At 38.6% G+C, this 19,889-nt stretch overlaps 1 protein-coding gene across 1 annotated transcript; it reads right to left on the bottom strand.

Annotated features, from left to right (window-relative positions):
* Window positions 1-1,192: 1,192 nt before the first annotated feature.
* Window positions 1,193-19,253, bottom strand: parp16 (poly (ADP-ribose) polymerase family, member 16). Its single transcript, XM_073033205.1, has 6 exons — window positions 18,943-19,253; window positions 11,311-11,448; window positions 9,195-9,401; window positions 7,270-7,441; window positions 6,415-6,559; window positions 1,193-3,870 (listed from the first exon to the last, which is right to left on the bottom strand). The coding sequence occupies exons 1-6, from the start codon at window positions 19,126-19,128 to the stop codon at window positions 3,726-3,728; spliced, it is 993 nt and encodes a 330-aa protein (XP_072889306.1). The 5' UTR covers window positions 19,129-19,253; the 3' UTR covers window positions 1,193-3,725.
* Window positions 19,254-19,889: the final 636 nt, after the last annotated feature.

Genomic DNA, 19,889 nt, shown 5'->3' with positions numbered 1-19,889 from the left:
CCTTCAAGAAATGTGTTCACTCCCTTCTCCAACTGGAGGGCACTATTCTTAACTCCTTTCATCCTTATTTATTGAATGATAACCAATAAATCGCCTATAAAGTTTTCCTTTCAGCTTCTGGACAGTTATTGAGCATTCTCGATGTATTTACTTTTAGTCCTCTCTCAAGTACATCCTGTCCTTCAGTGATTTCATTGCAACATTTGGCTCCACATATATGCTACTGCCATTAGCGCTCTCTCACTTCTAACACTTTGGATTAATATTTTCACAAAATAGACAGTCAATGCTAATTATTTCAACTTTCAGCCATTACTACAATAAGTAGAAAGTGTTCACTTGCAAATGCAACATGGCTTGGGAATGTGAGGTTGTTTGGGTGATTAAAATAAATTGTACAAAGAATACAACAAAGAAAAATAAATGATCAATTCCACCAACATCCCATGAAAAGGCATTATTTTGTAAAAACTGGAAAGTTCTAAACTAAACACAAGTATGTGAAGATTTCTTGAGTTATTACAGGAATGCAACCAGACAGGATACTCTTCCAACTATACATCATTAATAAGTTGGTTCTCAGAATAATCACTTACAGCAAAATAATCATAATCATTTGCATATGGAATTCAATCATGGAATTTGGTGAGCCCTTTGAGGCTAAGGGAGAATTGGACATTAGTTCATAGGTTCAAATAATGGCAAACCATTGCATTAGAGATATTAAAACGTACAACTAAAGGTACTCCATCTGCTCAACTTCAAAAAAAAATATTTCAATTTATTTGATTGATAGCAATCAGATGGACTCTTTGCCAAAGATAATCCAAGGGAATACAAAAAAAAATTAAAGCCATGAAAATAAGTGTAAAATTCAGGTACATGGTAAAGTAATCTGCAAAACAAGAACAATGAACTTCATAATCATTGTTAGGCTCCGTTCTTCACAATACATTCCTGGTGTCAACCCTTTGTTTCTACATTCCAGCCATATAATCCAGGGCAACCAACTGCTAGTTTTCACATTCAAACATTTTGAATTTAGTTAACATATGCTACTCATTTGCATGGCTAGAAGCCAGAAATGGAGGAAGTGCTTCTAAATCTAGTTTTATGAAGAAAAGGTAACTGACTATATAAATGGATAATTATACGTTACGGCCCAAAAAATAATGGAAGCGGAAGCTATAAAAACAAGTAACAGCATGTCTTTATTGGTCATTTTATTCGTACCATCTCACCACTGTAAAGAGATTTTAGTATTTTTAAAACATGAATACAAGAAAAAGGAAGACATAAGAGACTTCCTATAAGAAAAAAGACTAAGGAGGCATTATCCAGTTCCTTAAGATGTTGATTGTAATCCAAAGGAATTGAAGACATTCATCAGAAACATTTCTAGGGATGCATTCCACCTAAACAATGAGGTCAAGCATCTAATCAAAAAGAACAATTATCCAAGAGCTCTACCCCATCCAATTCCAATAGAAAACATTTGGGAGAACAGAAGAAAATAGGAAGTGCCATTCTCCCAACATGGGAAATAAAACTCAGGTCATCTGGCAAGCTTTAAGTAGGCACTTGGAATTAAGTACTTGATAGAACACTACTTCGCCCTTCCTGTTACATCCAAAGAAATACCAAATTAGGCATTAATCTTATTGTGAAATAGGGCTTGAGGACATGGGGAGAGTTTGGATTTTCTCCACTTCCTCACCACTTCACACAAATTTTCTGTTCTAAACTTCATTTGAGCCAACATGACAAGATGTGTGAAAGTAACATCTAGGTTTTATAATGATGTTATTACTTGATTAAGTAATAACATCATTATTAAACCTGGAAAAGAGTTTTTGTTCATTATTAAAGGTAAAAAAAGCTTACTTTCCATTGCTACTCACAATACAATGCAGAATCGATATGATTTTGTAAATACAAACAGTTGTTTCAAATACTTAGAATTTGAACAGAAATTTTATCAAGCACTTTAAAACCAAACACAAAATACTGGAGGAACTCAGCAGGTCGGGCAGCATCTATGGAAAAGAGTACAGTCAATGTTTCAGGCCAAGATCCTTCATTTTGTGAGTGTTGCTTGGATTTCCAGCATCTATAGATTTTCCCTTGTTTGACCTTAAAACCAAAATTATCTAACCCCCACCCCCATTAACTTAAAGGAAATTAAAGTAACAATTTTTCCTTAAACAACTCAATCACAAGATGTGATCTCAAAGTTGCATCATTGACTTTACATTATACTCAAAAAATATCTATTTGGTCACCAAATATTAAGGCATAGAGGGTGAACTAGGACTAGAACAAGACAAGCAGATTGATACTCTAAGTGGGCACTGAATGAAAACATAATCTGGTTTTACTTTTAAAATGTACTTAGGTTTATTAGATTCAGCAATCTTGGGACATTTTGACAGAAGGATTGATTCTGCCAGGTAACTCAATGGATGTTTTGTATTAGCATGGTAAAATAGATCAGAATCTGACATTATATTTTAGCAATATACTGGTTAGAAACCCTTGTGACTACTTCCAAGAATAAATAGCCTCAAAAAACAAATTCGAATGTTCAGTTGAATACATGCGTGCTATACAGTATATAAATATTTCTCATAGATATAGAATTGGATTGCGGGAATGGGTCATAACAGAGAAGGGATTAAACTATAAATATTGTTTAACTGAAATCACTTGAATATCCCAAACAAGAATATTTACTTTATAGCCTATATGATGACCTCTATTTCATTGAACCCTTGGGTTAATACATATTAAATACAATAAACCCTTTCTTGCACTTAAAGCAGGCAACAGCTTATTCAAGAAAACTCCAGTTTACAGCTGGCTTACATCAAAGTTCTCAACCATGGATAGAAAATGCAAAATAATGCGGTATAAAATTATTCACTGTATATGCTTATAATGTTTAGGATTTTTTGAAATCTTTTGGAAAGTGATACAAGGAGAGCTGTGACTTGTTATGGGGACATTGAACTGGTTCGATGTCCCCATAACACATAACATTGAACTGGTTCGATGTCCCCATAACAATATCAAATATTTGACAATGTTATAAAGAACATATAAAATTGATTTCTCAACACCCAGATCTATCAAAGGAAAGAAGTTATATCACAGAGAGAAAACAATTGGAGTTCCTCTAAAGAGTCTCAACTTGTATTCAGCTCACTTCAAGGGACACAATGATTTTTCCTCTCTGATGACTGTCAAGATCAGAATTTAAAACAGTGCAGTGGTTTCAGCTGCCTCCAATGCAGTGAGGAAAAAATAAAATCAGTCAGTAAATTAAATTGCAAATTCTACTTCCAGCTTAAGTATGAGCCAGTTGGTGGGGCTAATGCAAAAGGCACATGATTCTACACCTGCAGCATACTGAGCACAGGGTTGAAGACAGCTGCCTGTTGCAAAATTGGAATCAATAACAGTTCCATTCTCCAGCACAGTCGTCCATCACTCTTTAGCAATAGAGAAGACCTATCTTATTCAGAACTAAACAGAACCATAAAAGAGCTGGAATGGAATGATATTGGTTTCCCCAAACCTGTAAAGCATTCCTGGCACAGCAGGCTGTCTGGAGCTTTTATAAATTAAGTTTATTGGTCCACAAGTGCCTTTCTGCAATAGTGGGAACTAAGGCATCAGGTAAGAATTGTGCATTTTGGCCAGCTAAAAACACTGCAGCAACAAACTCATCGCTTTGTTTCAAGAAATCGATTCCAATAATACTGGAAAGCCGGTGAGTTACTGACACCAATAACTATCAGCAATAACAAATACATCAGCATGATAACTAAAAAACTATGCTGGGAGATCCAGGATGGCTGTCTTGTGGGCCTAGAGAGTAAACAGAAAGCAAATGTTATTACATTTAATGAAGGCAGAATAGGAAATATCATACATTACTAAGCAAGTAATCTGTGACTATTAATGTAGTAGCAAAGGGATCTGAACCAAAGTAATCCAAAACTCCTTTAAATGCAAGACTACAAAAAATTATTGGTGAAGAATTAATTGAAAAGACTTGACAGAGCTTGGCTTCTGTATTTGGCGAAAGGGCAAGAATAATGTTCTTGTCTATGAGGATGAAACAGTTGCTTCTCAAGCTTTCGGGCATCTGAAGCAATGAAACAGTTACTGGGATTTAACTAATGCTGGGCTGCATAAGTGTGAGGGGTTTGAAGCAGCTTTTATCACAAAGTTTCTTCCGATGCTCTAAAGTTTTGAAATAAGAACTTCAAGCAGGTGGAGAAGCCTTCAAACATCCTTTCTAAATATTTAATTACAAATCCATCTCCTGCGACCAACTTGGCTCTCTATCCCTTGCCCTGCCTCACTTCAACTCAGCAGTGGAAGGGAGAATTGGTGGATAACAGAGTGAAATTGAAGATAAAATAAAGTCAGGATCAGTTTGATTATTATCTGTTTTAACATCTCATTTGACCAAGAATATTCCACCTTGTGGAAATCAGAAAATGCTCATTCTTTCTACACCTACATCTAAAAGGAGCACTGCCACAATAAAGCAGCACACATTATCAAGGACTCCTACCATCCAGACCATACACTCTTCTCACTGCTCCCATCGGGGAAGAGGAACAGCAGCCCAAGGTCCCACACCACTAGGTTCAAAAACCAGCAGCATCCTGAACCAGCATGGATAACTTCACTCACCTCAACACTAAACGGATTCCATAACCTTTGAGCTCATTTCAAGAACTCTACAACTCATGTTTCTGGTATTATTTATTTACTATGGAGTGGGGTTTGCATTTGCACAGTTTGTCAGTCTTCATTTGTGTACAGTTTTTAACTGGTTCTATTGTATTTCTTTATTCTACTGAGAATGCCTGCAATAAAATTCATCTCAGTATGTATATGGTGACATATATGTATTCTGATAATAAATTTACTTTTATCTCTTGAGTATCAAAGTTTATATATAATTATCTCTCATAGTTCTTGTGTCCAATATGCTCTATAATATAAAGTTCCAAACCTGTCCCCCATACCCTTTTTTTTTTAAACATCACTGATGAACTTATCATCATTGAACCAGCACAACTTTGGTGCTCCTGATATTTGCAAAACGGGTAATGCTATCGATATGTGTGAAGGAAGAGAAGTGGCTGCAGTTAACTGTTACAAGAGAGAAGGTGCTCTCTTCTGTACCTTCAGACCTAAAGGTACATAAGTCACCTAGACCAGAGGAACTGCACCCTAGGGTTCTGAAAGAGGTAGCGGAGATTGTGGTGGCATTAGAAATGATCTTTCAAAAATCATTGAACTCTGTCATAGTGCCAGAGGACTGGAAAATTGAAAATGTTACTCCACTCTTTAAGAAAGGAGGAAGGCAGCAGAAAGGAAACTATAGACCAGTTAGCCTTACTTCAGTGATTGAGAAGATATAGAGTCAATTGTTAAGGATGAGGTGATGGAACACTTGGTGACACAGGGCAAGGTAGTAGAAATTCAGCATGATTCCCTTCAGGGAAAATCCTGCCTGACGAACCTGTTGGAATTCTTTGAGGAGATTACAAGTAGGATAAATAAAGGGGATGCAGTGGATATTGTATATTTGGACTTTCAGAAGGTCTTTGACAAGGAGCCACACATGAGGCTGCTTACCAAAAGCCCATGGTATTACTAACATGGTTAGAGCATTGGCTGATTGGTAGGAAGCAGCAAGTGGGATCCTTTTCTGGTTGGCTGCCAGTAACTAGTGGTGTTCTACAGGGGTCAGTCTTGGGACCACTTTTTTTTATGCCCTATGTACATAATTTAGATGATGAAATAGATGGCTTGTTGCCAAGTTTGCAGATGATACGAGGATTGGTGGAGGGGCAGGTGGTGTTGAGGAAACAGGTAGGATGTAGAAGGACTTACACAGATCAGAAGAATGGGCAAGAAAGTGGCAAATAAAATACATTGCTGGAAAGTGCACGGTCATGCACTTTGGTAGTAAAAATAAATATGCAGACTATTTTCTAAACGGGGAGAAAATCCAAATATCTACGATGCAAAGAAACTTGGGAGTCCTTCTGCAGAACAGCCTAAAGGTTATCATGCAGGTAGAGTCAATGGTGAGGAAGGCATGGACTGACATATGGGAACAGGAATTAATGGTTGGCACCAGGAAATTCCACATTTGGCGGATGAAGCGGAGGCACTGACAAAACAGTCCTCCAATAAACCTCAAGCACTAAGTTTTTCCATACTAGAATGAAGCCTAAAAGGAGCCTACGCTCCAGTCCAAAACTTGTCACTTGCCAGCACATGGGAAAGAAAAACCAATTTAACATATTTGCATCTAATAAAATAACATTAAAAAATTGCAGTGATTAGTCAGTACTCTACCATTCAAAACTAAGTTGATTTTACCTTCTTCGATGTAGTTTCTCAGCATAAATGAGCAAATATTTAACTCTTAGGAGCTGGTTGTTCGTGACCACAAAGTACTTTTGTGGTACATCCCCACCTTCGCTATTTTTTACCCTTGCTCTTCGCCGATCTATGCTGCCAGTATCTGGAATTAAGCCAGCAACATTTACTTGCAAGCATTGGAGAATAGACAAAATTACATTATCTATTTAACATATCTGACTTTTAAAGAGTAAAAATCCAGAGGTTTCTAGTTATTCAGCGCAATTGCAATGATCAGGTGAATATTATTTCTATAGGACAAACATTAAAATGGTTCAGAACTGTACAAAGCTTATATTTGCAATTCATATATTCAAGGAGACAGTTTCGGGAAGAATTACTTTGCCTTAACATCTATGTCAAAAAGGCAGTTGACATAGGAACAGGTGTAGGCCATTCAGCCCCTCAAATGTTTTCTATCACTCAACTATATCCATAGCTGATCTGTACCTCAACTCTGTTTACCCTCTGTTGCTCTATATCCCATAAATACCCTTATCCAATTAAAATCATTATTCTCAGCTGCTTTTTGTGAGAGCAGCTTTCTAGTTCTTAGATACACCATTTGGCATCATGTTTTCTGACATCACTCCTGCATTGTTCAGATCAAATTTTAACATAATAATCCCTTATATAATTCCAGGCAGACAATGCAGTTTTTAACCTCATCAAATAATTCAATCACCCTGAACAATTTACTTAGATCAATGCAATCTTCTACACTGAAATGTTGAAGCAAATACAGACAAAAGTAGTATTTGTTTTACACAGACAAAACAGTGATTCTTGAACATAAAGATTAGAAAGAAATACCTTTTCCTTTAACTGGACATTTAACATCTGGATGGTCAATGATCTCACAAACTGCAACACAGCTAAGTACAGGACCAAGAATGCTCTGATCCCAACCGTTACCATGGGGACTGTACAGAAGAGCCAAACTCAGGTCACTGGTAAGATAGGTTCCTTCCCCAAAGAGCGAAGTCTATGATGAGGAAAACAATTTTTCAATATGATTAAATCTTCGGAGCTAGTCAACAAATAAAAATATTACCACTGCCTTTTATAAAGAATAGATTCTTTCTAAAGATAATTGGAAGATGATTTGCTTTTTTTTGTGATTTCTGTGTAATTCTGTGTTCTTTTGCCAGTCTGCTCAGTATCTATGCCTCACCCCTTGCAAGGGTGAAGGAAATAGGAAAATGAGAAGTTTATTGTACCAGGTTGGCAGAATATCAGAGATTTTGACACTTGAAAACATTTAGGGAAATTGGAAGGAGGAGGAGGAGGATGAGGAGATGGTTAAGAAGCAAGGCAAGGGAAAAGGAAAGCAGGAATGGGGAAAGAGGAGTAGAATACATGGGACAGCAGAATTTTATTGAAAGGTGGAAAGCGGGAGGGTGTAGGTAGAGGAAGAAAAAGTAGAGAGCAGGGAAACCAGACAAAGAAAAATTATTTTAAAAACTCAAGTTACATTTAAAATGTGCTATTCTGTACTGGCACTTGCCTCCTCCGCACTATCAAGCAATAATTTCCAAAACCCAAGTAACCTCAATATTTATTTCCTCAATTTTTCTAGTCTATCAAACAAATCTATATCCCCTGGCAGTGTAGTAACTTTTTTTTTTAAAATAAGGTGTCTGTTTTTCTTAGTGCTCCTTTAGGCTTGATATAATTTTATGCCTAACAATTGAATTTATTTCTTCATCACCTACCATTTATTGAGGATTATTTGCATTATTTTATTCTGATTTGAATCCAATGTCATTTTTTGAGTTCACTTAAATTGATGTCTTCTTTTATTCTACACAAATCAAGCACTTTGCCTACTTTGATATCACTAAAGACTTTAGATGAAGGGTGAAGACTTTTAGATGAAGACTTTAGATGAACTTTAGATTTAAGTTCGAATCATTTATACACACCACAATAAATGCAGGGAAGGAGCAGTAAGAACTATGAAATACTATAAATTATGGGACCTTAGTTCTGCTAGGCTGCAGCAATTTGCAGAAGCAAGGATTACCAGAGTGGAGTAATCAACGAGTATATGCTGCAGCCATTCACTGGGGCGGGCATCGGGGAATTCAACATTCTGTAGCAATGAGGATGTTACTGTGGGCTACCTGACCCTCAAGCCTGCCTCACCATTTAATATAATTGTGGCTGAATTCCTCCAGGTCTTGATTCCTCTTCTGTGCAGTTTCCCATATACCTCAGTTCTCGAATTTTTCAAAAATATATCTAAGCCCTCTTTAAAAAGCTCCAATTATCCAGTTTACATAACTCTCCGGAGCAGAGAATTCCAGAGAATCACCACACTCTATGAGAAGAAATTACCATACACCTCAGTTTTAAATGACCCCCTAATAATCCTGTAATTATAGCCCCTCATTCAAGAGTCCAATAGTAGAAACATCTCAACATCTATCTCTTCATGCATTTTTCAGATCCTATGTTTCAATAAGAACACCACTTATTCATCTGAATACAATGAATACAAATCCCAACCTCTTCAACCACTCATGGTAGAATAACCATCACACTCCAGGAGTTGGACAAGTGTATCACTTTTGATCTGCTTCGAAACTCGTATACTATTTCATAAACTATCCCTTTCTTTTCGTTATAAAAATAGACGATAGGTTCAACCATCAGTGATGTTTAACATTCTTTTACTGCATTAAAGTATGAGAAACCATTTGATCACATAGATAGATATAATGTGAACTTCTGACCTTATTTAGGTGGCACTGTAAACCACAGTGGATTATAGAATAAAAATTCTCAAAACGGCTCCCATGAAATGCATAGATGAGATCTCTGTTTCCTTTGGTTTTGTCAAACTTGGCATTCATCTGATCACAATAAACTATCTCAAATAAGAAGTCAGGGGTAGCAGCAGAAGGCGTCGTGAACCCAACGAGTTCCTGAATTTCGTCAAACTAAAATGCAAACAAAAAATCATGTGAAAATTACTATTGGAAATAATCAAAGACTTCTGTTTTTGCAGACCGGTGTAAGGGCAAGCGGGCAAGATGGAACACTTTCTTCATTCAAACATTGCCATATAAATGTCAAGCATAATACTGTACCCGTGATCAGTATCAATGTGTGACTCAGTCACAGGTAGAAGGAGATACAGTTGTGATATCAGTTGGTGGTCCAGTGGCTACCACGTCCCATGGAGTCACAAAACTCCAAGTTCAAGTCACTCCAGACGTGCATAAAATTCTAAGCTGTAATCCTCAGTTCAGTGAGACAGTTGGTGCGTATAGCGCAGTGGACATTCAATTATATGGATGATATGTTAAATAAAGGCTTCTCTTCTAAAGATATTCCACACCACTATTACAGAAAAGCAAAATGGGAGATGCCGATAATATTTATCTCAGTCAATATTTCTGAGCAAAATAGTTTTAACACATTACAGTTTGTGGGAATTTATGTGAAAATTGGCTGCTGAACTTCAATAGTACTTCAATTGCTGGTAAAGTATTTTTGGGTGTTCTGAACGGACAAGAGAGTGGGTATATTACCTTGGGTAAAAATAGGTCTGACCTCAAACAAGCTGACTAACTAAAAAGTATTTTCTTCCTTCTGACAGACTGAAAATTTACAACTCCAAGTATACGCTACTTAAGGGTCTTAAGCATACTAAGCCAACTACTGGGACAAAATTACCCTGATTTCACCAACCCCACACCCCCCTAAAATACCAATTTGCTGCTTTAATAAATCAGTGAACCAAACAAATCTTGATTTAGCCATCACCGTGACCCAGCCCATTCACACTCCATACACTTAGACTAACCTTGTGCAAGAGATGATTGGACAAACACAGCAATGACCAGGACAGTGGACAAGCTCAGATTGCCTAGAATGTGGTCTCAATTTCTTTCAAAGCCCGCTAGGCTTTTTAAATATTTTTAAATGTCTCTGATAAAGAGATGCATATAAAACTATTAAAATTGTTTCAGGTAGTTAAAAAATGCAGTTCTGAGAAATAATGAAAGCAGTAGAAAGGGCATCACAACCCCGATGTACAATAAATAGACCAAAAAATATATTATAACTTATCACATCTTTTTCTTCCAAATCCTCGAGTCAGGAATTCCAAATGAAATACTAGGAATTTTAATCACATGCTAGTTCAGCTGACATAGGAATAGGAAGCAGAAATGATGCCTGAAAATCTCAGTACATTGGGGTTCTACAGCTGAACTGTACATGGAGTTCTATCGCATAACAGAGTGAGAAAATGGCCAGTTCAACTTCAGCACAATAGATTATTCTATAAAATAACAATGGGTCACCTTTTTGGTGAATAATATTTTTTTTCTATTCTTCTCCCACCTCTAATTCTTTCCTTCAGTTGAATATGTCGGGCAAGCACAAGAGTAAAAGGCAAACTACAATAATTATTCTTTGTTAATAAAAAAAACCTTTTGAGCCATTTCAAAATTCCACGAGAAGATGGATTGATGGGATTTAATCATATCCTTTGCCTTCTCAAAAACAAGACGTTATGCCAATAAAAATTGTGATTCCTTGTGAAATAAATGTTTTGATCTATTCATTGAAGGCACCTGGCAAGGCAAGCATTTACTGCCAATTCCTAGGTAATCCTGGGATGCTCCCTGAGATGACATCTATGTGGTGATAGTTTTCAATTAATAGTGGGACTTCAACTCAGAGACAATGAACAATCAATTACACATGCTCAAGTCAGATGGTATGTGTCCTGGATATTATGGGCTGTATGTTTCCACTTAATGTCTTTTCTTAACCTGCCCCATTTGCAACACAGTCAAAGAGACAAAACCTTTAAATAAAGCATTCTCAGATTCTTACCCCTCCTTTTCCCAAACTTTTGATGGTTAGGTTTTTTGGCAAACAGAACCAGTTCAGAAGTTCCAAGGTTTGCTTTTGTGGGATTGTTCCAGACTCTAGCAGCTGTTTTAAATTTGGCAGATTCTGGGCATCAGCAAGCTGAAATGAGAGATAGAAGCTTAAAAAAAAAAGGTTTTTGCATAAATTTGTCAATGTTAGAGTCACAAACAGGAGTTTTATAGTTTGGCAGAATTACTGAAAAGGATACGTCCTTGCAAACAAGTACAAGTGACAGAAATTCCCACGGGTGATATTTTCGTTTTGAAGAGCATGATTTATTTTGTAGTAAGACAGATTTCTAAAATAAGACTCTTCAAATCAATGCAAAATATACTAAACATAATCAGCATCTAAAATTCTTTTGAACCAAGCAGAAAACCCAGTCCTAATTATTTAACAAAAAAGGAGAATTAGCTCTCCTACCTGCCAAAAGTTTTGCTCATCGTCCTTTTACATTAACGTTCCTACTCACACTCTGATCAGAAGGCTCACACCAGAACTAAGAATAAAATTTAGATTGACAATCCAGAATTGCACTGGGAAGTACTGCACAGCTACTAACTTTCAGATGAGATACTTAATCATACAACTGCATACTAATCTCTTCTTCCCCATAAAAGTATATATACTATCATCTGCACTTCACCATCTATAATACAAAACTTCTGTGAATTTTACATCATGGAGATCTTTCAATTTTCAAAGTTTGCAATTCAATATTATTATACAAAATGTGTATAACTCTCTCTGCTTCTCTATTGCCCTCTACTGCCCAAATCTGGCAAGACTATGCTCTGAATAGGCAACACAACAGAAAAAGAAAAAATTATTAACGGAGTACATACATGTCACCACACACAATCCTGAGATTCTTTTCTGCGGGCATACTTATCAAATCTATAGAACAGTAACTGTAAGCAGGATCTGTAAGCTGTAAACAAACTATGCAAATGCAGATAATAAATAAATAGCAATAAATAATGAGCATGGAATAACAAGAAAAGAGTCCTTAAGTGAGTATAGTTATCCTTTTCATTCAAGAGCCTGATGGTTGAGGGGTAGTAATTATTCCTGAACCTGGTGGGGCAAGTCCTGAGGCTCTTGTACCTTCTACCTGATGGCAGCAGCAAGAAAAGAACATGGCCTGGGTGGTGCGAATCTTTGATGATGGATGCTGTTTTTCTACAGCAACGTTTCATGTAGATGTGCTCAATGGTTGGAAGGGTTTTACCCGTGACGTACTGGGCCGAATCCACTAACTTTTGTAAGATTTTCTGCTCAAAGGCATTTCAGCACACTTTCCACCACACATCTACTGAAGTTTGCCTAAATGTTTGATCACTTGCCAACTCCAGAGAAAGTAGAGGAGCTGTCATGCCTCCTTCGCAATAATATTTATATGATGGGTCTAGGACAGGTCCTGAGATAGTGACACCAGGGAATTTAAAGTGACTGACTCTCTCCACCTTTGATCCTCCGATGAGGACTGACTCAGGGACCTCTGGTTTCCCTCTCTTGAAGTCTACTATCATTTCCTTGGTCTTATTGACATTAAGTGAGAGGTTGTTGTTATTACACCACTCAACCAAATTTTCAATCTCCCTCCCACATGCTGACTCATCACCACCTTTGATTCAGCCCACAACAGTGGTGTCATCAGCAAACTTGAAAATGGTGTACTTAACCACACAGTCATAGGTGTAAAGCACGTAGAACAGGAGGCCAAGCACACATCCCTGTGGTGCTCCTGTGCTGAAGGGAGATTGTGGAGATGTTCAGATGTTCCAGGGTTGTACTAAGAGCCAGAGATAGCATTTGCTGAAGGCTTGTTGCTTTGGTTGGCAAATTGGAACAGATTCAAGTCACCACTCAAACAGGAGCTGATATGCTTCAATACCAACCTCTCAAAACACTTCATCACAGTGGGTGTAAGTGCCACAGGGCAATAGCCATTTAGACAGGTTACCACACTCTTCTTGGGCACTGATACAATTAAAGCCAGCTTGAAGCAGGTGAGTACCACACACTGCCAGACCGAGAGGTTGAAGATATCAGTAAATACACCAACCAGTTAGTCGGCACAGGTCTTTAGTACTCAGCCAGGTATTCTGTCCAGACCGGATGCTTTCCTTGGATTCACTCCCTTGAAGGCAGCCCCTGCATCATCTTCAGATACTGAAACCAAAGGATATCGGAAGATATGGGTGTGCACGGTTGTTCCTCCCTGTTCTGATGATCAAAGCGAGTACAGGAGTGCTTTGAAAATATTCAGCCCCTACAACAATTTTCATATTTTACTGTCTCATTTTCTAAATTTAAAATATATTAAAGTAGGATTTTTGAGGTAATCTACAAAGCACTGTGTATCATGTCAAATCAAAAGAAAAAATCCAAAACCTATCAAGAGTACACTAAAAATTAAAAACCAAAAACTGAGGCTGAAATAGTATTCATCCCCTTTGTAGTTCCTATGCTAACTTTATTTGGGTGCAATATATTATCTTACCAACTTACCAAATTTGTTGATGTAGAAAATTGGAAGATCACCTGATTTTAATGAATTCATAAAAATACTGTAAATACCCACTCTCTCTGTAAGGTCCAACAGTATGGTAGATTTTCAACAGACCAAGCCAAAATAAAGACGAAAGAGCATTCAAGACAAGTCAGTGAAATGTTAACAGAGATGGACAAATCTGGGGAAGGACACAAGGTACGGAACATATCTCAAAGTTCAGTGCAGTCCTTTGTGAAAAAAGTGTATAAAATATGAAACCATTGTCTGGGTCAGGCTGCCCCAGAAGAGTCGCCGCAGAAGAATGGCACTTGTAAGAGAGGTTACTGTGACACCAACAGTCATTCTGAATGAGCAGCAGAAGTCAGCGGCCGCAACTGGAGATGAAGTTCATGGCTCCACAACTCCAAGGCCTTGGACGAAAAGGGTATTTGTAGAAGAGTGGTAAGGAGGAAGTCCTTGCTAAAACAAATACATATCCTCGCCCATAAAGACCTTGCTAAGTATCACTTAGAAGATACTGTAAAGATGTGGAAGAAGGTCTAGTGGTCAGATGACATTAAAGTGGAACTTTCTGGCCTCAATGCTAAGCAGAACATGTGACATAAATCTAATACTGTGCATTGGCCAAGTAACACCATCCCTATAAAGTATGGTGGAGGTAGCATCATGCTATGGGGATGCTTTTTCAACAGCAGTGACTGAAAATATGAGAAGGATTTACGTGAAGATAAATGCTGCTAAATACAGAGAGATCCGGCAGTAAAACCTGCCAGAAAGCTTAAACTGGAGAGGCAATCTGCCTTTCAGCACAACGACGATCCAAAGCACACTGCTAGAGCAACCATGGAGTGGCTTCAAATGAAGAAAACTGATGTCCTTGAGTGGCCCAGTCAGAGTCCTGGCCTTAACTGGATGGAACACCTCTGGCAAGACGTCAAGACTGCCGTCCACTGCCGCTCCCCAACTAACCTGGCACAGCCGGGAGGAATGAGCAAATCTTGCTCCATCACGTTATACAAAGCTAATAGAGACTCATCCAAAAAGACTACTGGCTGTAATAGCTGCAAGAGGTGAATCAACTAAGTACTGAGCGGGGGGGAATGAATACTTTTGAATGGTTGACATTTCAGTTTTTGAATTTCTACTTTTTTTATACTTCACACTTTTTCCTGTTTTTGGGCTCCACTGTGAAAAAAGGAGCATCTGATTTACAAATAAAATTTATTAGTTAAATTGATCAAAATCCCTGGCTGGTATAGACATTAATGTGAACAAAAGGTTGGGGCTGAACTTTTTCCAAGGCACAGCAGTTCAAATAAGTTTATCTATTCAGCACAGAAATATGTTCTTTCTCCAATACTGTCAATATATAACCATATAACCACATAACAATTACAGCACGGAAACAGGCCATCTCAGCCCTTCTAGTCTGTGCCGAACGCTTACTCTCACCTAGTCCCACTGACCTGCACTCAGCCCATAACCCTCCATTCCTTTCCTGTCCATATACCTATCCAATTTTACTTTAAATTACAATACCGAACCTGCCTCTACCACTTCTACTGTAAGCTCGTTCCACACAGCTACCACTGTCTGAGTAAAGAAATTCCCCCTCGTGTTACCCCTAAACTCTCAACTCACGTCCTCTTGTTTGAATCTCCCCTACTCTCAATGGAAAAAGCCTATCGACATCAACTCTATCTATCCCTCTCATAATTTTAAATACCTCTATCAAGTCCCCCCTCAACCTTCTACGCTCCAAAGAGTAAAGACCTAACTTGTTCAAGCTTTCCCTGTAACTTAGGTGCTGAAACCCAGGTAACATTCTAGTAAATCTTCACTGTACTCTCTCTATTTTGTTGACATCCTTCCTATAATTTGGTGACCAGAACTGTACACAATACTCCAAATTCGGCCTTACCAATGCCTTGTACAATTTTAACATTACATCCCAACTGCTATACTCAATGCTGTGATTTATAAAGGCCAGCATACCAAAAGCTTTCTTCACCACCCTATCCACATGAGATTCCACCTTCAGGGAACTATGCACCACTAAGCAATCTGGTTTTCGAATGAATTTAATATTTACACATCTAATACCCAACTTTAAAGACTACTTCTTGAAGTCCTTGTAATCAGTAACATTCTGCATAACTCCCAACCCCTCCGCAGGTCTCACGTCTCCAACTCTCTCTGCTTCCACTCCCTTGTTAGCACCATCCAGAACCACCTTGGTTTAGCACGTATACAACGCTGGAAGAACGCAGCAGGTCAGGCAGCATCCGTGAGAAAAGAGTAGCCAACGTTTCGGGCCGAGACCCTTCATCAGGAATGGGGGGGGGGGGTTACTCCTCGCAACTGACATCCAGTCATACCTCGACTTAGTGCTCTGTATTCATTTGATATACTTTCATTTCTATGAGATTTATTTTGAGGCAAAAGGGTCCAGATTTTCAGTCTTTATCGAATCCTAAACTGTGTGTGAAAACTAAATGAATATGCTCTTTGTAGCTCTTGGGGTCAGGACTGATGAAGTATCTCAGCCCAAAACGTTAACTGTTTATTCATTTCCATAGATGCTGCCTAACCTGCCAAGTTCCTCCAGCATTTTGTGTTTTCCCCCTTTGATTTCCAGCATCTGCAGATTTTCTCATGTTGCTGTTTAAAAACTGTTCACTCTGTAATGGCTAATGGCTGTTTCTGACATCTCCAACCCCAAATGCTTGAAACCACAGTAAGCAAAAACAGTTCTGAATTGTCTTACTGCTTATTTCTCACATCTATCAGTGAGAAAACTCTTTTTTAAAAAAACACAATCAAGCACAACTGACATGATTTAAAACCTGACGAAGGGTCTCAGCCGGAAACGTCGACAGCGCTTCTCCCTATAGATGCTGCCTGGCCTGCTGTGTTCCACCGGCATTTTGTGTGTGTTGCTTGATTTAAAATCTGTTCACTTTCAGCACAATGCAGTGTCTAAAGGCCACACAAGTGCACACCACTGACTAGTTAGAAACTGTTCAGCAAATCTTCTGTCCCAATTAAGTGGCATAGTGTCCCAAATAAATGAAGGGAACCCCGCTTGTTATAACACACATGATACAAAATGGCAGAAAATTCAGTCCAGATGCCATAAAAGGCAGAAGATAAAACAGAAAGTTGGATAAATTAGGTCCCTGGTAGTAGAATGTCAACCAATGAAGAGATTAAATTCAGGGATGTTTGGAAGTCAGAATTCAAGAAGTGTGGTTATCATGGAGGGCTGTTAAGTTGAAAAGACAGTGACAACAAAGAGCTCTACCACAAAGGGATTTGACAGCAAGCATGAGAATTTTTAACTTAGGGTAATGTTTGGCCAGAACCAATATACAAGCAGAGATGAAAAGAACTTGCTGTGTATTACGATACTCAAAGAGTCATTCAAGTGGAGTTTATTTTTATATGCACTAGTAAAGTGAGATACAGTAGTATCTCAAGCACTGTTCCTTTGCATGTGTCACTTTCCATAATGATTGTTTTTTTTTTTTACGAGGCCGAGTTGCTAGCTCGACGCTCAACCCAGCACAGCTGGAAAGCGTGCAAGGAACCAGCCACATTCGAACTCGGAACCATTCTCCTCAAAGCCCAGTGTGCTGATGCCACTACACCACTGGCCCCATCTCAAGCACACAGATTCCATTTTATCAAGTTTATAGAAGGCAGAATCTGCAAGTCTGCAAGGAATGTATTGAAATGGTTCTGTCTGGAGATAACAATAACACAGATGAATTTTTCAACTATAGGAGTGAGCCACAAAATGCACGGTGCTCAGCAGTTGCTGGCAACACATCCTATATTTGCCCTTTAAATACAAAGCCTCCCTGCATAATTTGCCTCAAGACAGCATCTTCAATTATTAACATATACACTGTACCTAAATTTGTAGTTATTACCAAGTTACGTAATGGGCATACATATCTAGATCTGCTGTATGTTAAAGAATGTAGGGAGAATAAAACAATGGAAGTAGGATTAGTGGAAATAGGTGGCTGAAGGTCCGTGCAGACTCAGTGGAATGAAGGGTCAGTTTTCGAATCAGAATTATTATCACTATATTATGACCTGAGAGTTGTGTACCATTCAGAGACATTAAATTACTGTAAATTACATAACAAATAGTGCAAAAACACATCTTTATCATTGTTTTAAAAGATATAATGCAATCTTTCTTTGACTACATCTACACACAGTGGCACTCATTTAAGACAGATGAGGTGATTATTTCTCTCTCTTAGCCATCCAAACACTTTCAATCCATCTTCCTCAAAGAATAGTGGACATAATCTTTTAATAGTTTTAAGGCATTGGTAAATGGAAGCAAGGGGATGAAAGGTTACAGAAAACAAGGGTGCAAGTAGAAATGCAGTCGCTTTTACTATCAAATCAGCTTCCTTAATGATAAAGCAGGCCCTCAGGACCCACCAACATATTGTTTCTCCTAATCTATATCTACTGTACTAGTCATTTTCATGTAAGGGTTAGTCGAGGCAAAACATTCAGTAATAGGCTCAGGGGTGAAAAATTAAAATTCAAAATTTGATAAAATGCCTAATTATTCCTTGCCTAAAACAGAGACAAAATGGATCTTTTCTAACTCAGTTTCTCAGTTTTTTAAAAATAATTATTTCTAGTTCTTATAAAAGTAGAAATAGAGAGTTCCAAATGTATCTGGAGACATGCTGGTAGTGAAAAATTTGTCACGTTTATATAAAGATCCGTTTGCTGAGGTGGCGTTGCGATCAGCACAACTTCAGGTCAAAGAACCACCCGCCACTCTGAAGTGCAAGGCAAAGTAGAAACACTTCGTTAGATAGCTGTGGGATACACTAATGCTATTTCACCAGTCCCAAACTCAGATAAACCCCTCGACCTCCACGAATTCAAGTTATAACAAAGTTCCCGTTCACACAACGTCCTGGGTGTTTGTGATGAAAGTAAACATTCAGTGGAGAGTTGAGATGGGGTGTGGAGTGTTCAGGAGATGGGACCAATAATTCGGCACATGGAATTCATCGGGCGGGGAGAACACTCACCAAGGCGTCGAAGTCCTTGTTCTCGCCGCTGAAGTAGGCGGCGGGGAAAGGCCGCAACACCGAGTCCCGCCGGTAGCTCTGCAGTGCCGACATGAAGAGGCTACATTTGAGGTCAGCTGCCCGCAGATCCCTCCTCAGGATCCCCTCCAGTGCCTCCCCCAAGGCCCGCCCGCCCTCACCCTGCATGCGCTCTCTCCGCCGAATCGACTCCCTCAGAAAAAAACAGAAATTCCTGTCAAATTACAGAGAGAGAGAGAGAAAACACTCGAGCTTAAGACACCAGCATCCAGGAAACCCTACAATCCGGCATCGTTGCTTCCGGTTCCGGGTGAGGCACCTCTTGTTTCGTAACCATGGTTATACAGTCCCAGACATCCCACCCTGCAAAAACTCATTTCAGGGAGGTAGCTCCCTCGGGCGACCTCCAAGGGCGTATGTAATACTTTCTTTAGTGATTTTGTCTAATCTGCAAACCAAGTTGGGTATATGCAGAAAATGTGACATTAAAATATGTACTTGTATTATATTATCATGGAGTCTTTTTTTTATTCTATTACAACATTAAGCAAGTCTATAGGGAGTTTGGCCTCATCACATAGGACATCAATAGAGTTGCTCCTTAGCAGCTAGCCAGCTAGTTTTAACAGCGTTAGCTATGCTAATGAACGAATGACACCTGTTAAACTCACCTCAGCATGTCTTTTACAGTCATTTAGCCCACCATGGGCAATAGAAAAGTCACTGTTGCAAACAGTGCAACGAGCAATATTGTCATTATTTAACCCCTATTAGGCAGGGGTACACTTTAGTGTAGTCTGGAGTGAAGTACGTTTTATATTTTCTTTTTTTGGAACACTCTGCCATGGCACTGCAGGACACTAAACTGAACTGATGGACAATGAAAGAGAGAGAGGTGGACTGTAAAGCCCGCCCACAGAGAAAACTGA

This window comes from Hemitrygon akajei, chromosome 30 (genome assembly GCF_048418815.1).
Source record: "Hemitrygon akajei chromosome 30, sHemAka1.3, whole genome shotgun sequence".
Lineage (NCBI taxonomy): Eukaryota > Metazoa > Chordata > Chondrichthyes > Myliobatiformes > Dasyatidae > Hemitrygon > Hemitrygon akajei.
Note: the sequence above shows the minus strand (reverse complement) of the source record. Positions and strands in the feature narration are given on the sequence as shown.